The sequence below is a fragment of the Macaca fascicularis genome, chromosome 10 (assembly GCF_037993035.2).
Source record: "Macaca fascicularis isolate 582-1 chromosome 10, T2T-MFA8v1.1".
Lineage (NCBI taxonomy): Eukaryota > Metazoa > Chordata > Mammalia > Primates > Cercopithecidae > Macaca > Macaca fascicularis.
Window position 1 is genome coordinate 102,752,096 of NC_088384.1, and position 18,788 is coordinate 102,770,883.

The 18,788-nt window shown below is 48.2% G+C and overlaps 1 protein-coding gene across 18 annotated transcripts in view; it reads left to right on the plus strand.

Annotated features, from left to right (window-relative positions):
• The window catches only part of SLC2A10 (solute carrier family 2 member 10), a 36,847-nt gene that overhangs the window by 8,473 nt on the left and 9,586 nt on the right, over nucleotides 1-18,788 (plus strand). For 5 of the 18 annotated variants that reach the window (XR_012419502.1, XM_005569250.4, XM_074005469.1 and 2 more), the window contains one exon: nucleotides 17,435-18,718. Coding sequence is in view for 10 of the 18 variants with exons in the window: in XM_005569250.4 (XP_005569307.3) it covers nucleotides 17,435-18,718 (1,284 nt within the window). In the remaining 8 variants the exon portion in view is untranslated. Of the gene's footprint in view, nucleotides 1-305; nucleotides 2,506-3,071; nucleotides 3,174-3,252; nucleotides 3,672-15,261; nucleotides 15,345-17,434; nucleotides 18,719-18,788 lie in introns of those variants that run through there. The other 13 variants (XR_012419497.1, XM_065523239.1, XM_074005465.1 and 10 more) reach the window with 8 other exon arrangements.

The following is an 18,788-nucleotide window of genomic DNA, read 5'->3' on the forward strand; positions in this document are numbered from 1 at the left end:
ACGATGTGTCTGGCTGCCTCTATTGCTTTCCTCTTTGATGGCTTTATCTCCAGCAGTGCTCCCCTTCTCATGATGAGCTCCACATCAACCAGCCCAGCAACCCCAGCAGAAGGGACAGACCCTTCTGCACTGGTTTCTCATTGCTGCTATAACAAATTGTCACACAGTAGCTTAAATGTCTTTTTTTTTTTTTTTTTTTTTTTTTTGAGACAGGGTCTCACTCTGTCGCCCAGGCTGGAGTGCAGTGGCACGATCAGGGCTCACTGCAGCCTCAACGACCACCCCCCACCCAGGCTCAAGCAGTCCTCCTGCTGCAATCCCCCGAGTAGCTGGTACTATAGGACTACAGGTGTGAGCCACAATGCCCTGCTAATTTTGTGTATTTTTAGTAGAGATTGGGTTGTGCCCTGCTGGCCAGGTCTCAAACTCCTGGACTAGGAGTTTGCCTAGTGGGCTAGGTGGAATTATTACTCAAATGAGTCTCTGAAAACTTCAGAAGCCAGAGTTTTTATAAATACTTTGGTGGGCAGGGGGCTAGGGATTGGGTGCTGCTGATTGGTTGGGGGTTGAAATCATCGAGATATGGAAAATGGCCCCGTGCACTGAGTCTGCCTCTAGATGGGGGCCACGGGACCAGTTGAGTCATGAATCTTTGGTCCAGGTGGGGTCAGTTGGTTGCCAGGATGTGAAAGCATGAAAAATATCTCAAAAGATGAATATTAGGTTCTACAATAGTGCTGATATCTACACGAGCAATTGGGAAAATTACAAATCTTGTGACCTCTGGCCACCTGACTCCTGAACAGTAAGGAATTATCAAAACCACATCTGCATTTTAGCATAATTCAGGCCCATCCTATAATCCTAACCTCATGGACTTTCATTAATTTTACAAAGGTGGCTTCAGTCCCTGAGCAAGGAGGGGGTTAGTTTTAGGGAGCGATTATTATCCCTACTTCGAAGTTAAAATATAAACTAAACTCCTCTCATGATTGGCTTGGCCTATGCCCAGAAATAAGTGAAGACAGGTAGCCTGTGAGGTTAGAGGCAAGATGGAGTCAACCATGCCAGATTTCTCTCACTCTCTAATCTTTGCAAAGGCATTTTCAGTCCCTTAAGATCACACTGAATTAAAGTTAGATACTATCCTCACCGATTTCTCAGCTTCTGATGGTTAACTGTTCAAGGGTCAGAGGAGAGATTCAAGGCCGAGGGTGATAAGCCTCCCAGTGTCCATGTAGATATAACCTAATCCCTACTTTCTCCTGGAGATGATCCATCTCCTTTTTCTAATCAAGATAATTAACAATAATGAAATGTGTATTAGTTATTTATCACTGTGTAACAAATTACCCCCGAAATTTAGCGGCTTAAAGAAACAAACATTTATTATCTCATGTCTTCTAGGATAAAAAATTTAGTACACCTTAGCTCTGAGCAAGAGCTTAGAATCTTGCAAGATTGAAATCAAGGTGTCAGCCAGGACTAGAGCCACCTCCAGGCTAGGCTGAGGGAAGAGTCATGTCCAAGCTGACCACAAGCTTGTTGGCCAGATTTAGCTCCTTAGGGGCTGTTGATCTAAGGACTTTAGTCCCTCACTGGCTATTGCCTGAAGGCATTAGCTATGTGATTCAGTAGCTTCACACCATGTAGGCCTCTCCATTGGGAAGCTCGAAACATGGCAGCTCAAAGGCTTCATCAGAGCAAACGAGTGAGAGATCTCGAAACTGAACAACACAGAAATCTCCATCATTTATAACCTAATCCAAAAATGACATCCACCACATTTGCTGTCTTCTATTCATTAGAAGTAAGTTGCTAAGTGATACTTCTAGTGACATCTAGAAGAGAAGAGGATGCCACTAGGCCACGAATACCAGGAGGGTCTCCGTGTAATCGGACTTCTTACATGAAGGCTCAGGGATCCAGGCACCAGTGTTCCAGTGACCCAGTCTCAGAAGTTACACAGTGTCACTTTACAGGCTACTGATCAAACCAGTCACAAGCCCACTTTGATTTCAAGGGAAGGAACGACGAATTCTGGAGCCATGTTTTCAAACTGCCCCAGCTATTATTATTTTTGAAACTGTGCAAGGATCCCCTGGTCAGAGGTCTTGTGGATGCTGTTATCTTTGCTGAGATACCTGCTTGTGCCTGTAGCATGGAAGAACGCCTGTGTATCCACCTGTACGGTAGGGGTCGCTGTGACTTTGGCTGGTGAGGGTACAGCTACTGGTGCACATGTGCGAAGGTGCCTATCTGTGAACACGTATTGAGAGGCTGGATGAGGCTGCGCCCATGTGAGTGCTGGGCTTGTACATGCATTTTTGCCCGAGTGAGCATTAATGGTGGTGTCCCCAGCCTACCCCTTTCCAGAATCCCAGGCTCATAGCCAACTGCCCACCTATTTCCACATGGATACCTGCTGAGCACCTCAAATGTCACGCAGCCAAGACAGAACTCTGGATCTCCTTTCCCAGTCCCAAGCTGCCCCTCTTCCAGTCTGTAAGTTCTTACTGAGTGTATATGTGATCTGCCTACTTTTCTCCAACCTCACCACTGTGACATGAGCCCAAACCAACTTCTCACCTTGCAACAGCCTCCCAGGTGGGAAGGCTGAGTATTCCCGCCCTTTAACCAGTTAGAACTCCCCAGTTATCTCTCCTGCTGATGGGGGTGAAATCTACATTCCTGACCCTGGCCCACCAAAGCCCCTCCCTTAGCCCCCATCTCCCTCCTCTCTCCCTGTCTTCTCCTCTGCTCCAGACACTCTGGCTTCATTTCTGCGTTCTTTATACCCCATAAGCTCTTTCCCACCCCAGGGCCTTTGCCTTTGCTGTTCCCTCTGCGGGGAATGCCGGGTCTCTGCTCAGATATCCTCTCCTAAGATCAGCGAGCTAATTCAGCCACCTGTGCCTGCCTAACCCACCACCCTAGTTTAACTCTCTGCCTAGTCTTTATCACTAGCTGATATTTCTCAGGATCCTTTAGTTATTTCTTTTTCGTCTTCTCCTAGAATGTAAACTCTTCCCCTCCCAGAAGGTAAACAAAAGACCTGTTTTGTTCTTCAGCCCATCCCAAGCGGAGCATAGTGCCTGGCATGTGGTGGTGTCCAAACACAAGCGTGGAGTGAATGAGGGAGGAATCCATGAGACAGTGAGCGGCTCCAGTGGGTATGCGCGAGTGTCTCACTCGGTGTAGATGTGTGTGTTGTGTGTGTTGTGTGTGTGCACACGCTGGGGAGGCCAGACAAGTGTGGACCAGTGATTGGGACACCTCTTCCCTGCAAAGAGGCCGGGGAAGACAGTGCGTGTGGGGTCTTCTACTAGGGAGGATGGCTGGCCAGTGTGTCCCCTCTAGGGGAGGGCTACAATGAAGGGGACCCGGGAGACGGCGGGTGGGGGCCCCCGGGAGGACAGTGGGCGAGGGAGGGGGTCCTTGCCAGGCCTGGGGCGGCCGGGGGCGGTCCCGGGCTTCCCTCTGTCCCGCCTCCAGGCCCCGGGGCCTGGCTGGCCGACGTGGCGTTGGCGGCGCTGCAGGGCAGGAGGGACAGAGGCGGGGGCGGGCCGCAAAGTTTGTCCGGCCGCGGCGGCGTTGGGGACTCCGGCCCGGGGGATGCGCGCCCGGCCCCCCAGCGTCCCCAGCACGCCACGGAGTCCCGCTAGCCATGGGTAAGTCCCGATCAGGCGCTGCCGGCTGGAAGCCCGATCCCTTCCCGGAGTGTAGACACCGCCCCCGCGCGCCCCCAAGAGTGCGCGCCTCTTGGCTCCCCCTGCGCCGCCCTGGCCGGATACCGCCTCTGGGATGGCCGGCCCGGGACTGCAGGCCTGCGGCGGGGGCTGGGACGGGGCTCGGTCGCGCTTCTTTCCATCGTCCTTTGTGCCCCGGAAAAAGTGGCCCCTCACTTGCTGCGGCGCCCACTCGGGCCCAGGCACTCTCCCGAGCGCCTTCATCCGACAGCCCCAGGCAAGTGCTGTTGTTCCTGGTCTGCGGATGAACAAATGGAGGCTCCGAAAGGAGCAAAGCAGTTCATGGATTCCCTGTGCCCCAGGCGCTGTTGTGGGCCTGGGGACGCTGTCGCGAACGAACCCTTGAACAAAACAGACGAACCCCCTCCTCTGGACGTGATTCTGCAGAGGGGGCAGAGAAGGAGATTCTAATACAGCATTGGGATGGGACGAGTTGGGAATGGCTTTGTTACCACTCGGGACTAGGGCTCTATTTTTCTCTCTGCATTCAGAAGCCTCGAAGGGTCAGTCATTGATTCTTGAGTGAGCACCTACTATGTGCCAGACATTGGTGTAGGGGTTGGAGATTCAGCAATGAACAAAATAGACAATGATCCTCTCTCTCATGGAGCTGGCATTCTGGTTGAGCAGCTGGTAAACACGTTTATGAATAACTTCAGAGAGAGAGAAGGTGCTGTGGAACCCACGAAATGGGGTGGTGTGAAGGCCAAGGGTGTGGGTTCGTTAGGTGGGTGGTCAAGGTGGGTTTTCTGGAGTAGGACGTTTTGGAGCTGAGACCTTCCTCAGAAAAGGGTCTTGCTGAGATCTGGAGAAATAGCTTCCAGGTGGCAGCAACGGTGCAAAGGCCCTCGGGCAGGAATGAGCTTGAGTGGCCCAGGCCGGGATGGCCAGAGCACAGCCGGCAGGGCACCGAGGTCAAAGGGATGGCAGACAGGTGTGCAGGGCTTTGTAGGCCATGGTGAAAAGTTCAGATTTTATTGCAAATGCCACGGGAAGTTGGAAAAGGGTTTTAAGCTGGACTTCTTCTTTTTTTCGAGATGATTGCTCTGTCACCAGGCTGGAGTACAGTGGCATGATCCCGGCTCACTGCAACCTCCAGCTCCCTGATTCAAGCAATTCTGCCTCAGCCTCCCGAGTAGCTGGGATTACAGGCACATGCCACCACACCCAGCTAATTTTTGTATTTTTAGTAGAGAAGGGATTTCACCATATTGGCCAGGATGGTCTCGATCTCCTGACCTTGTGATCCAGCTGCCTTGGCCTCCCAAAGTGCTGGGATTACAGGCATGAGCCACCGCGCCCAGCCCTGAATTCTTTTCAAACCTTGCTCTGAGTCGTTCTGTGGAGCTAACACTGGCTATGATGTAGGTAAGCCTAGGAGGTGGGCATTATTATCCCATTTGTAGATGGGGAAGCCCAGACATGTGAGGTGAGTTCCCCAAGATCACACAGCTATGGAGAGGAGAAGCTGGGAAGGAACCCAGCATTCTGGCTCCAGTCTGCATTCCTAACCACTGTGCCATGTGGCCTTTCATGGTGGATTGATGGTAAAACTGGTGAGCAGTTCTGGCTCTGACTGGAGAGTCCATCCTCTTAACCCCCACATCACAGTCCCCCAGAGCCTGAGAAAAAACTGAGGCCCAGAGAGGTCAAAGTCTTCTTAAGGACACTCAGCTTAGCCCTAGCCCCTTGCTCCTGCGCCTCCTATTCCTGCTAAGTCAACCCAACAGCCATTTACTGAGTGTCTTCTATGGGCAGAGCAAGGGCTGGGTGTTGGTGCTGGGGGAGGCACAAGTCACAGCTGCTGGTCTCTGTCCTCCCCAGAATTCTTACACTGCTCACTTCACAACAGGGACCAGGGATTGGGCTCTCTTTATAGCCTTTGGGGGCAGAACTGGGTTCTAGCCCCAATTCCTCTCACTTTGTTCCACCATTCCACTTTGACCTGGGAGAGTCTGCCAACTTCTCTGGTCATGCTTAAATACCCTTATCACAGGGCAGCCGTGAGAATGATGTGAAAAAATGAACTTACAGTGCTCAGCTCATCACCTATATCTGGTAAATGGTGAGTGAATGTGAGTTTTTATTTTATCTTGCACCCAATATTGGGATTCTGGAGTCAGACTGCCCAAGTTCAAGTTCCTGCTATGTCACTTACAAACTGTGTCACCTTGAGCAAATGTCTTCACCTCTCAGTGTGGTTGTTATTTCTGTAAAATGGGAATGACAATAGTGGTTGTCATAGGGTTGACTAGAGATTAAGCCAGCTGGTACAGATACAGCCCCTTAGGAGACTGACTGGCTATAGTGGGTGCTCCAAGTATCAGCTGGGACATTTGGAAGCCGGCCTTCTGCAAGAGGATATTCATACAGTTCAATTTCACTTCTGGCTTCTCCCTGGAGCTTCAGGGAAAGCCACAGCAGGTCTCTGGTGCAGGGGGGACACAGTGCTCTGTGACTTCTGGTTGCGACAGTGCTGTAGTGTCACCAACAGGAGGCCTGGGACTTGTGGCTGGAGATACTTACATCCCAAACCTGGGTTCTTCCCCCTCCCACTGCCCCCAACTCTCTCCCTGGGAAGCTCTGCCCTCCACAGTGAGGGGCTTAGAGGATTAAGGGATTTCCTCCAGTGTGGGACATCTTCACATACAACCTATGTTTAGACAGGTAATTAATAGAAAGGATGCACACTTGCTAAACTTAGGTCAAGCCATCTTAATTGGTTCTCCTTAATTTTTTTCTTTTCTTTTCTTTCTTTTCATTCTTTCCTTCCTTCCTTCCCTCCCTTCCCTTCCCTTCCCTTCCTTTCTCCCTTCCTCCCTCCCTCCCTTCCTTCCTTCCTTCCTTCCTTCCTTCCTTCCTTCCTTCCTTCCTTTCTTCCTTCCTTCCTTCCTTTTTGACAAAGTCCGGCTCTATCATCCAATCTAGAGTGCAGTCTTGCAGTCTTGGCTTACTGCAACCTCCGCCTCCCAGGCTCAAGCTATCCTCCTACCTCAGCCTCCTGAGGAGCTGGAATTACAGGCCCCCGCCACTACACCTGGCTAATTTTTGTATTTTTTGGTAGAGATGCAGTTTCACCATGTTACCCAGGCTGGTCTTGAACTCATGAACTCAAGCGATCCTCTTGCCTTAGCCTCCCAAAGTATTGGGATTATAGGCATGAGCCACCATGCCCAGCCTAAGCCATCTTAATTTGAGGACCAGGCTTTACTCTGCTTCCTGTCCATGGCCACTTCCAGGCCCTGGACCTTTCAGATGTTCATGAGCCAAGATCCTTTCTCTCTGGATTTCCTACGTCCTCACAGTTCATTTGTTTTTTCATTCATTTACTCAATCATTCGTTTAACAAATGTTGATTGAGTGCTGAGTAACTGTCCTTGGCATCAGGGAGACAGCTGAGAAGAAACAAACCACTCCTGTTCCCTTGAGACTGACTTTCAGGTGAGGGAGACCAAAAAATATGTAAACTATATAGTTATTTTGGATGATGAGAAGTGCCATGCAGAAAAAACAAGTGCAGAAGGGGATACAAAGTGCTAGATGCTACGGGGAGGTTGAATTTTACGTAGAAGGCCAGGGACAGCCTCACCAAGAAAGGGATGTTTCAGCAAAGATCAGAAGGGAGGAGGGAAGGAACCATTGGCATGTAGGGAAAGGACTTCCCAGGCAGAGAGGTTGGCAGGTACCAAGCTTTGAGTTGGGACGTGCTTGGAGTGAGAGTAACAGCAAGAAACCAGTGTGGCTGGAGCCCAGTGAGAGGGGACGGATCCTATAGAGCCTTGAAGGCCACGGTGAGGACATTGGCTTTTCTTAGAGTGAAATAGGAGCCTTGGAGGGCTCTGAGTGGAAGAGTGATGAGGCCTGATTTAGGTTTTCCCAGGATCCTTCTGGCTGCTGTGTAGAATTAGTTTAGGTTCAGAGGTATCTGACACAGCCCCAGAAATGCCATGAGGTAAAATAGCCCTGGTCCCCTATCCAGTCATTTGTTCATTCAGCAGAAACTTCATTGAGTTCCTCTTGGGTGTCAGGGCAGGGCTGGGGCCCTGGAGGCTCAGGACGAGTCAATCTCTATCCCTGCCCTCCTTAGTTGAATATGGAAGACTCACAAAGGAACTTGCAGTGTGACCAAGCAAAGGGAGTGCAGTGGAGAGTTGAGGAAGATGCATGGGAATTGCTCAGGGACTCCCTCAAACTTTTCCAATGAAAGGCGCTAAGCAGACATTACTGTCTGCTGATATGAAGGGTACTTGGGTACTGAGATTTAAAAAAAAAAAATGACAGGACAACCTTCAGAAAATCGAGAAATTGGTGATGAGTATTTATGGGTCACTGAAGTCTGTGGCTTCAGGTACAGTTGGATCTAGGGGCTCATACCGTGTTGTCAGGAATCCTTCATGGGGAAGATGGCCCCCAGTGGCTCCAGGCAGGTAAACCACTAGCTTGGCACCCCCGGTGAGCAAACACGCTCGGGCCGACTCTCACTGGGCCAGGTTCCCCCACGTGGTATTCACCTCTGCCTAGGGCCCAGGAATCTGCTGATTGGTTGGATCTGGATCATGGACACCACCCTGGGGCTGGGCACTGAGGGTGGAGGTGGGGGTGGTCATCTCCACCCAAACCAGGAGACTGTGAGACAAGGAAAAGGGGTGGCTCCCTGCAACGGAAGATGAGGAGTGGATGCCAAATAACAGATGTGTGTACCTGGAGGCTCCTTGGGGAGGTGGCACAGGGCCTGGGACTGAAGAGGGAGAGTAGAGGAACAAACGGACCCTTTCCTTGGAGAACAAGGACAGTGCACGTAGGAGGCCCAGCACGTGCGGAGGTGGAGCAGCATGAAAGCGTACAGTATGTGCCGGAAACAAACGTGTTGGCAAGGTGTGTGTGGGGGGGCTGTGGCGACAGGGTCTGGGAGGAGGCGAAGTGGCTGAGGAGTTAGGCCAGCCCATGAAGGGCCTTTGCTGTCATGCTAAGGTGGTGGGACTGACTCAGGTGATGGGAACCATGGAAAGGGAATGTTCTTCCTTGTCTTCCTGATGGCCCCGACTCCTTTGAGGTGCTCCTTTATACCTACAGTCGCATGCCACAGTATCATTTCACCACGCTTTATCCCTTGGGGTTTTTCTGAGCGCTCTCTCCCCTCCACCTCTGCCCCCTGCACCCCAGTTGCCTCCCACCCCACCTATCTCTGATTGACTCTTCTTGCTGGAAGGTCAGTGCAGCAGAGCTCTTAAGGACATGGGTTTGGGAGGCAGGCAGGTCAGCATTTCCATCCTGATCCTGTTGCTTCCTAGCTGTGAGAACACTGTGAGCCTTAACCTCCACATCTGTGGATGGAATAATGGCAGCAGTCTCACCTAGGGTTGTTATGAGGATGAATTGAGGGAAGGAACATAAAGTCTTTGCACAGAGGAGGTCTCCAAACATGATACCTGTTATTATTACTATTTTATTTCACATGTTGTTTGTTTTTATTGTCCATTAGTTTTATTGTCCATTGCAACTGAACCTGCACTGATGTGTTTTCCAGTGGAACCTGTGGGTGGAAGTTGTGAACCCTTTGGCTGGGTTCCCTTTTGCTGCAAGAGGAACCCAGGAAATGGCAAACAAATCCTGGGCTTTCACCTCGATTGCTTCACATGGCCTGGAAAGACCTTCCTTTCTGAGAGAAAACCTCAGGAATGAGGGAGGAGGGGCAAAGGGGGTGAAGACAGAGCAGGATCTGAGCAACATCTTCCAGGATGTTTACTAGTGGTGAGGAACAGGAAGGACAGGCCAGCCAGGGAATGGCAAGGGCTTGTTTCCTTGGAGGGTAGGAGTGGCAGGGGAGAGGGATGAGCAGAAGTGGAGGTGGGGAATGATTCCTTCACCCATGGAACTCCTCCCTCTGCACAAAAATTGCCCAACAAAGCTAAGAAGGGACCGAACCAAGAGAACAGAGTGAAATCACATTGCACCAAGGTTTTATAATGGAGCAGTCAAGAGTAGGGACTGTGGACCCAGACAGCCTGGCTTTCATTCTAGCCACAGCCGCTTACAGCGTTTTTCGTTCTTTTATTTTAGAGTCAGGGTCTCCGTCTGTCACCCAGGTTGCAGTGTAGTGTCACGATCATAGCTCACTGTAACCTCAAACTCCTGGGCTCAAGCGATCCTCACACCTCAACCGCTGGAGTAACTGGGACTACAGGCACCCACCACCATGCCTGGCTAATTTTTAAATTTTTTGTAGAGACAGGATCTTGCTATGTTGTCCAGGTTACACTTACTACTTTTGACCTTAGGTGAGTTGCTTCACTCCTCTGGTGATCACTGTATTCATTTGTAAATAATACAAGAGCCTACCTCATAATGTTGGGGTGAGAACTTTTTTTTTTTTTTTTTGAGACAGGGTCTTGCTCTGTTGTCCAGGCTGCAGTGCAGTGGCACGATCTTGGCTCACTGCAACCTCCACCTTCCCAGATTCAAGCGATTCTCCCACCTCAGCCTCCCGAGTTGCTGGGATTACAGGTATGGTGTGTGCCACACAACCAGCTAATTTTTGTATTTTTAGTTGAGATGGGGTCTCACCGTGTTGGCCAGGCTGGTCTTGAACTCCTGGCCTCAAGTGATCCGCCTGCCTCAGCCTCCCAAAGTGTTGGGATTACAGGCGTGAGCCACTGCACCTGGCCGTAAATGTGTTTTTAAACTCAAAGCAATGTCTGGTCCAGAGAAACTCTCCATACATCGGGCTATAATATTGCAGATGTTCTTGTCAGTTCCAGGGTGGGAGTGCATAACACAGATACTGCTGGATTATTCTAGATGCTTCCAGAAATATATAAATTTAAGTGTGTGAATTAAAAATTAAGAGTAATCTGTACAATTGTGCTGTGAATAGGGTAGCCACCATCCATATGTGGTTATTTTTATATGTACATTAATTGAAATAAAATAAAATAAAAAATTCGGGCTGGGCATGGTGGCTCATACCTGTAAGTAATCTCAGCATTTTGGGAGGCTGAGGTGGGCAGATCACCTGAGGTCAGGAGTTCGAGACCAGCCTGGCCAACATGGTGAAACCCCATCTCTACTAAAAATATAAAAATTAGCTGGGCATAGTGGTACATGCCTGTAGTCCCAGCTACTTGGGAGACTGAGGCAGGAGAATTGCTTTAACCCAGGAGGCAGAGGTTGCAGTGAGCCAAGATTACACCACTGTGCTCCAGCCTGGGCAACAGAGTAAGACTGTCTAAAACAAAAAGAAAAAGAAAAAGAAAAGAAATTAGTTTCTACATCCCATTAGCCACATTTCAAGGGCTCATTTTCCACATGTGGTTGGTTGGTGACTATCATATTGCACAGCATAGGTATAGAAATTTCTGTCATTGCAGAAAATGCTGTCAGGTAGTGCTGCTCTAAGAAGAAAGGAAAACATAGAAAGTGTAACACTCAAATCAGTGGGGGAAAAAATGGAAAAAAAAAAAAACCACCCCATAAATAATCCATCAAAAGCAGAAATGGAGGTAAGAAGAAATATCCTGATAGCACAGTAAATAGAAGACAAAAAAGTAAATGGCAGAAATAATTTCAGTTGTATCAGTCATTGCAATAAATGTGAATCAGTTCACCTTTTATTTATTTATTTATTTGTCTATCTTTATTTATTTATTTTTGAGATGGAGTCTTGCTCTGTCGCCCAGGCTGGAGTGCAGTGGTGCAATCTCAGTTCACTACAACCTCCGCCTTCCAGGTTCAATTGATTCTCCCACCTCAGCCTCCTTGATAGCTGGGATTATAGGCACCCACCACCATGCCTGGCTAATTTTTGTATTTTTAGTAGAGATGCGTTTTGCCATGTTGGCCAGGCTGCTCTCAAACTCCTGACCACAGGTGATCCACCTGCCTTGGCCTTCCAAAGTGCTGGGATTATAGGCATGAGCCACCACACGCGGCCGAGTTCACCTTTTAAAAGAAGAAACTCAGATTGTACCTGAAATCATCCAGCTCTATACTGCTTTCACAAGGGACACATGATAAATGGTTACAGATCTAACCGGTTGGGTTAAGTGGGGACACAGCCAAACCATATCAGAAGGGGAGCAGGTGACACCAAGTTTGTGTTTTCTTAATCCAGTCTGGCATTGGGCAGGACTGTTACAGGTGGTAACAGCAATCATGGTACTTCTCCTCAAGCACGCTTCCTGGGCCTCCTTTCTCTACTGAACTCTTCCAAGAGCCAGTTTTTACAGGTGAGGAAACTGGAGTTCAAAGAGAAGAAGCAGCTTGCTCAGGGTAGCACAGAGCAAGTGGCAGTGCTGAGACTGGAACTCAGGCCTTTTCAGTCCTAGTCCTCATTGCTTTCCACTGTGCTAAGTTGTCAACACGGCAGATCATATAACAACTTAGAGGAACAGCATCCATTGTTTCATTTTATCTTCCCACCAGTTCTGAAAGCAAACAAAGTGGATATTATTGTCCCCATTATACACATGAGCAAACTGAGACTGAGAGATCAGAAGTACCTCGGTTCAAGTGCAGCTGAGAGGGGCACAGAGTGAGATGAGGTATGTTCAGACACACAAGAGAGAAGCTTCAGAATGTCTTTAATAACCAGAACTCTCGGATAACTGGAATCGTGAGGACTAGAAGGGGAAAAGAAGCAAATGGCAAGAAAACAAATCTACCAAAAACAAAACAAAACAAGACAAAAAGCCTCTCACATTCTCACATTCAGCCAAGGATTTTCTACCTTCTTCATTAGTTTGTTCATTCATAAAACGGGAACACTGAAACACTCATTTCTTTGGATTTAGGAAGAATTTTTCAGAATTATTATTTTTGAGCTCCTCCTTTATTACCCTTTTCATTTTTCATCTTTAGCCAGTGGTCCATTTGGATGTAAATTAAACTAATCTAGGACTAAAAACCTCACATTGTAAGATATGGAAGTCAGAATTATTGTGCAGTTTGGTGTTTCCTAAGTAATGAAGTAGTTGGGTCATGGCGTGCTTTCCTGATTCCCACAAACTGACCCTTGAGCTCACTCATCATGTACTCAGGAATCTTTATTCCATCTTAAAGGAGAAAAATGTTTGAATGGATGCTTTATTTATTGGTATTTTTAACACATAGATGTTGCAACATCTTTCATTAATTTGTCAGGAGCCCTTTGGAAGAGACTGATCTAGTAACATTTTATAGATGGGAAAAGAAAGACTCATTCAAGTTATCTATTGCTGTTTAACAAACACTCCAAGACTTAGTGTCTTCTAATAAAAATCATATTATTATATCTACTAGTTATCTGGGTTGAATGGGTTCAGCTGGATGGTTCTTCTGCAGCTGTGGTTGGAATCATCTGGAGGCCCCTGTCTGTTGCCTAAGGGTCTCTCCACATGGTTTCTCCATGTGACAGTGTAGCCAGATTTCTTACATAGTGGTTTGGGGCTCCCCAAAAAACATAAAACGTGGAAATTGTTCAAGATTTAGACCCAGGACTGAACAGTGTCACTGTAGCTGTATTCTGGTGGTTAAAACTAGTCACAGAGCTACTCAAATTCAGTGTGAGAGGGAACCACATAAAGGCATAACGCCAGGAGCCGTGACTCATCGGGAGCCATCTTTAGAGACCAGCTCCCACAGCCCAGAAAGGGTAAGTGACTGGCCTAGTGTCACACAGCAAGTTAGTTGCCAAAACAGAAAAGAACCTTGTTTTGCAAATATCTAAAGTATTGTCCTGTCCTCACTACTATATATATGTAAAAATGACTTGGGAGCCCTACAAATCCCTCAATTAGAAAAAAAAAGAGAGAGAGAGAGAGAGATTGCAGGTTTTTCCATGTGTCTGGAAATTCTGTTGCTCAGTATACTAATTGAGAGCTTTTAAATTATAATTTGTAGAAACCAGACTAAAAGAACAAAGAATGTTTGTTGGCTCATGTAACAAGAGCCCAACGGATTGAGTAAGCTTCAGGCACTGCTAGATCCATGGGTTCATGCAATAATATTGGGATCTATTTCTTGCTATCTTTTGGCTCTGTTCTCATCTGTGTTGGTTTCATTTTCATAAAGGCCTTCTGCATATCATGACCAATGACTATTTTGTTTCTGTAGCTTGAAATTCTCAAAAAATGTAGTTCTTTTTTCCTGTCTATGCATAGCAATTCCCTGAGACCCACTTGCTCATCCCTACGTGTGTGTGGAGAGTACTTGTGACTGGTAACCCCATCAGTGGGGGAAGGGGCTCCTTCTCAAAGGAAAATATTCCAGGCAGACAGAAGAGGTAACAAATGTTTACTATACCCAGAGCCTTGTATTCTTTGAAGATTTGTTTCCATATGGAAGCAGTTGAAAACTGGTACCTGTGGGTTAAACTCTGAATGTGTTTTGTCTGACTCAAAGAATATTTTAATATGTTCTTGGAACAGCATTTAAAAATCAGAAAATAGTTTATAAAAATCTGGATTTATGGTTTCTCTTAAAAAAAAAAAAAAAACAAATCTGGCAGTTCTTGACCTTCCTGTTTTCCAATTTCCTTATCTGTTACATGGAGATATTAATAATACCTAACTCGTAAGGTTGCTGTTCCATGGTGAGCAGGTCTATGCAAATCTATCTCTGAAGGCTGAGGAAGCTGAGAGGCCAAAAAAGGAGGCCGACAAATCCAGTCTTGCAGAAGGAAATTTCACAGGGACATACAAACAGGAGCCGTATCTCAGGTAGCCACAAGACCGTGGATTCTCATACCTGCCCTCCAGAAAGTGTTCTTAATATATCAAGCTTTTAGCATAAAACATGTGCAGCTGATCACGTCTTCACACTTTCTTGCCAAGGCTTGTGACCACTGGAGAGGCTGGATAAGCATCTTTATGAAGGGTTATCTATACTACAGGTATTTTAAAAGATCTTACTGTAGAACAACTTGGTATGTGGGGCCCAAATATCCGTCATCATGGTGGTTTCGCTTCAAGATGCCCTCACTCTGGCCATGCAACAGGGTGTTTTCCTACAGTTGTGAGGATTACATGAAATGATGTGTTTAAAGTGTCTTACATTATGCCTGGCACAAGGGGATCAGTCATGAAATGGCAGTTACCCTTCTCATAATTTGCTAGAGATTATACAATCTGGTGTGTTAACAATACCTGGAGCTGTGTTGTGACTTTAGATGAGGCATGAACTCTCCAGTTTGCCGCAATCCCCACCATTCTTTGTTGTCTTACATGCAGCCCGTGTTCCTCATTGATTTTAACTGGCAGCTCCCTGCTATATAGCATTTCTTCTTAGTTTTCATTAGCACTCTCACCTGGACCCTTGTACTACCCTTCCAACCTGGGGTTACTCTTGCTCTCTGGTTTCACTGCTAGGAATAGAAACTGGAAGTAGCATAGTTTCACTAAGTGAGAAATGGTTGGGATTTTCTTCTTAGCACATAAAAATATATGGAGATTGACAATCCATTGTTGATATGGTAGGCTTACTGTCACCAAAGACCCATTCTTCTTCTATATTTCTGTCCTACTATGTCGGTGTGTAGCTTGCATCCTCATGGTTACCCCCAACCATGTTCCAAGATGGCTGCTGAAGCTCCAGTCATCACACTTGCATTCCAGGCAAGAGGTAAGGGAGCTAGAAAAAAGGGCAAAAAAGACTCTAGCCAGCTGTCTCCCTCCTCACCCTCTTCTTGGAGAGCTTTTCTCAATGTCCCACCAAAAAAACTCCCTCTTCCGTCTTAGTAGCCACCCATAGCTGTGGGAAAGGTGGGAAATGTAGTCTTTTAGCTGGATAGAGTCCTGATACCAAAGAAAAAGGGGTGAATGGACGTTGATTGGGCCACACTCACCTCATTTAGCATCTCCATACAACAGCAAGAGCAATATTTTAAAAATTAAAAGTAGATGACCTATTTATTTCCTGTTGGGACTCATAAAAATTGAAAAATAAAAGTAGATCACCTCATTCCTGGCTGAAGCCATCAAAGGCTTCCAACCACTGAGAATGACATTCCTCATTGTCCTCTTGACCTGCAAAGTCCCACATGGTCTGGCCCCTGCCTACTTCTCCTGCCTCATTATTTCCCATCACTCTCACTCACTGGGCTTCAGCCTTTGGCCTCCTGGCTGATCACCTCAGTGATTAAAGGTCCTCACTTTAGCCACATCACCTCTACAACTTACTTGTTATGTGACCATGAGAAAGTTTCTTAACTTCTGTGCACTTTGGAAGATGATAGTAATGATAGGTTATAGGGTTGCTGTAACAATTAAATGAGAAAATACATATAAAGCTCTTAAAACAGATTCTGGCATTTAGTAAGGACCATATAAGTACTAACCATTAATATCCATAGTTGTTCAAACACCAAGAACTGTCCTACCTCAGGGCCTCTGTACATTTTGTTCACTCTGTCTAGAATGTTCTTCTCCCAGATTTTCCTAGGACTTTCGCTCTCACGTCACTCAGATCTCTGCTCAAATTTTTGCTCTTCAGAGAGGCCTTGAAATAGTACTACTCCGTCAATCTTTTTTTTTTTTTTGAGATGGAGTCTCACTCTGTCGCCCAGGCTGGAGTGCAGTGGCGGGATCTCAGCTCACTGCAAGCTCCGCCTCCTGGGTTTACGCCATTCTCCTGCCTCAGCCTCCCAACTAGCTGGGACTACAGGCACCCACCACCACGCCCGGCTAGTTTTTTGTATTTTTTAGTAGAGACAGGGTTTCACCGTGTCAGCCAGGATGGTCGCGATCTCCTGACCTCGTGATCCACCCGTCTCGGCCTCCCAAAGTGCTGGGATTACAGGCTTGAGCCACTGCACCTGGCCTACTCCATCAATCTTAATTCTCTTTCCCTGCTTCATTTTTTATGACATCTTCACCACCCAAAATTATATGTTTATTATCTTCCTATTTCTTCTAGAACGTTAGATCCTGGACAACACGGCTATATTCCAGCCCTAAGAGCACTTCCTGGCATGTTGTAGATGCCAGATAAATAAATTTGGATGGATGGATGGATGGATGTGTGGATGAGTATATAAAAGGATGAAATACAGAGATGGGTGGATGAATGGATGGTTTTGTAGACAGATAAATAGATCAATAAATTGATGGATGGTTGAGTGAATTAAGGGATAGATAAATGGACATACAGATGGATGAATATTTGGATGGATGAAGTAGATGAATGGATGGAGGATGCATAGATGGATGGATGGGTGGTTGAATAGATGGAGTGGATGGAAGAATGGATGGATGGTTGAATGGATGATTGAACAGATGGTATAGGATGGTGGTTGGATGGATGGATGGATGGATGGATGGTTGAATAGATGGAGTAGATGGATGGATGGTTGAATAGATGGAGTGGATGGATGGATGAATAGATGGAGTGGATGGATGGAGTGGACGGATGGATGGATGGATCAGTGGATGGTTGAATGGGTGGTTGAACAGAGGGAGTAAATGGATGGATGGAGGAGGAATGGATGGATGGTTGAATTGATGGAGTGGATGGATGGACAGATGGATGGATGGATGGATGGATGGATGGATGGATGGATGGATGGATGGATAGATGGTTTGAATGGATGGTTTGAATAGATGGAGTAGATGGATGGATAGATGGAGGTGTTGACAGATGGAGGGAAGGTTGAATGGACTGATGGTATGACAAGGAACCATTCTAACTCTGTCCCTGTCACTTTTGTTTTTTAGGCCGCCCCCCACCTCTACTGCCCTTGTGTGCCTCTGTGTCTTTGCTGGGTGGCCTGACCTTTGGTTATGAACTGGCAGTCATATCAGGTGCCCTGCTGCCACTGCAGCTTGATTTTGGGCTAAGCTGCTTGGAGCAGGAGTTCCTGGTGGGCAGCCTGCTTCTGGGAGCTCTCCTTGCCTCCCTGGTTGGTGGCTTCCTCATTGACTGCTATGGCAGGAAGCAAGCCATCCTCGGGAGCAACTTGGTGCTGCTGGCAGGCAGCCTGACCCTGGGCCTGGCTGGTTCCCTGACCTGGCTGGTCCTGGGCCGCTCTGTGGTTGGCTTCGCCATTTCCCTCTCCTCCATGGCCTGCTGTATCTATGTGTCAGAGCTCGTGGGACCACGGCAGCGGGGAGTGCTGGTGTCCCTCTATGAGGCAGGAATCACCGTGGGCATCCTGCTCTCCTATGCCCTCAACTACGCACTGGCTGGTACCCCCTGGGGATGGAGACATATGTTCGGCTGGGCCACCGCACCTGCTCTCCTGCAGTCCCTCAGCCTCCTCTTCCTCCCTGCTGGTGCAGATGAGACTGCAGCACACAAGGACCTCATCCCACTCCAGGGAGGTGAGGCCCCCAAGCTGGGCCTGGGGAGGCCACAGTACTCCTTTCTGGACCTCTTCAGGGCACGGGATAACATGCGAGGCCGGACCACAGTGGGCCTGGGGCTGGTGCTCTTCCAGCAACTAACAGGGCAGCCCAACGTGCTATGCTATGCCTCCACCATCTTCAGCTCTGTCGGCTTCCATGGGGGATCCTCAGCCATGTTGGCTTCTGTGGGGCTTGGCGCAGTGAAGGTGGCAGCTACCCTGACCGCCATGGGGCTGGTGGACCGTGCAGGCCGCAGGGCTCTGTTGCTAGCTGGCTGTGCCTTCATGGCCCTGTCTGTCAGCGGCATAGGCCTCGTCAGCTTTGCCGTGCCCATGGACTCAGGCCCAAGCTGCCTGGCTGTGCCCAATGCCACTGGGCAGATGGGCCTCCCTGAAGACTCTGGCCTGCTGCGGGACTCCTCTCTACCTCCCATGCCAAGGACCAATGAGGACCAAAGGGAGCCAATCTTGTCCACTGTTAAGAAAACCAAGCCCCATCCCAGATCTGGAGACCCCTCAGCCCCTCCTCAGCCGGCCCTGAGCTCTGCCCTCCCTGGGCCCCCTCTACCCGCCCAGGGACATGCACTGCTGCGCTGGACGGCGCTCCTCTGCCTGATGGTCTTTGTCAGTGCCTTTTCCTTTGGGTTTGGGCCAGGTAAGTGGAGTTCTCTTGCAGGTGACTCTGGAGCCTCCTACCCCTCCTAAGGGGAAGTTTGGGGACTTCC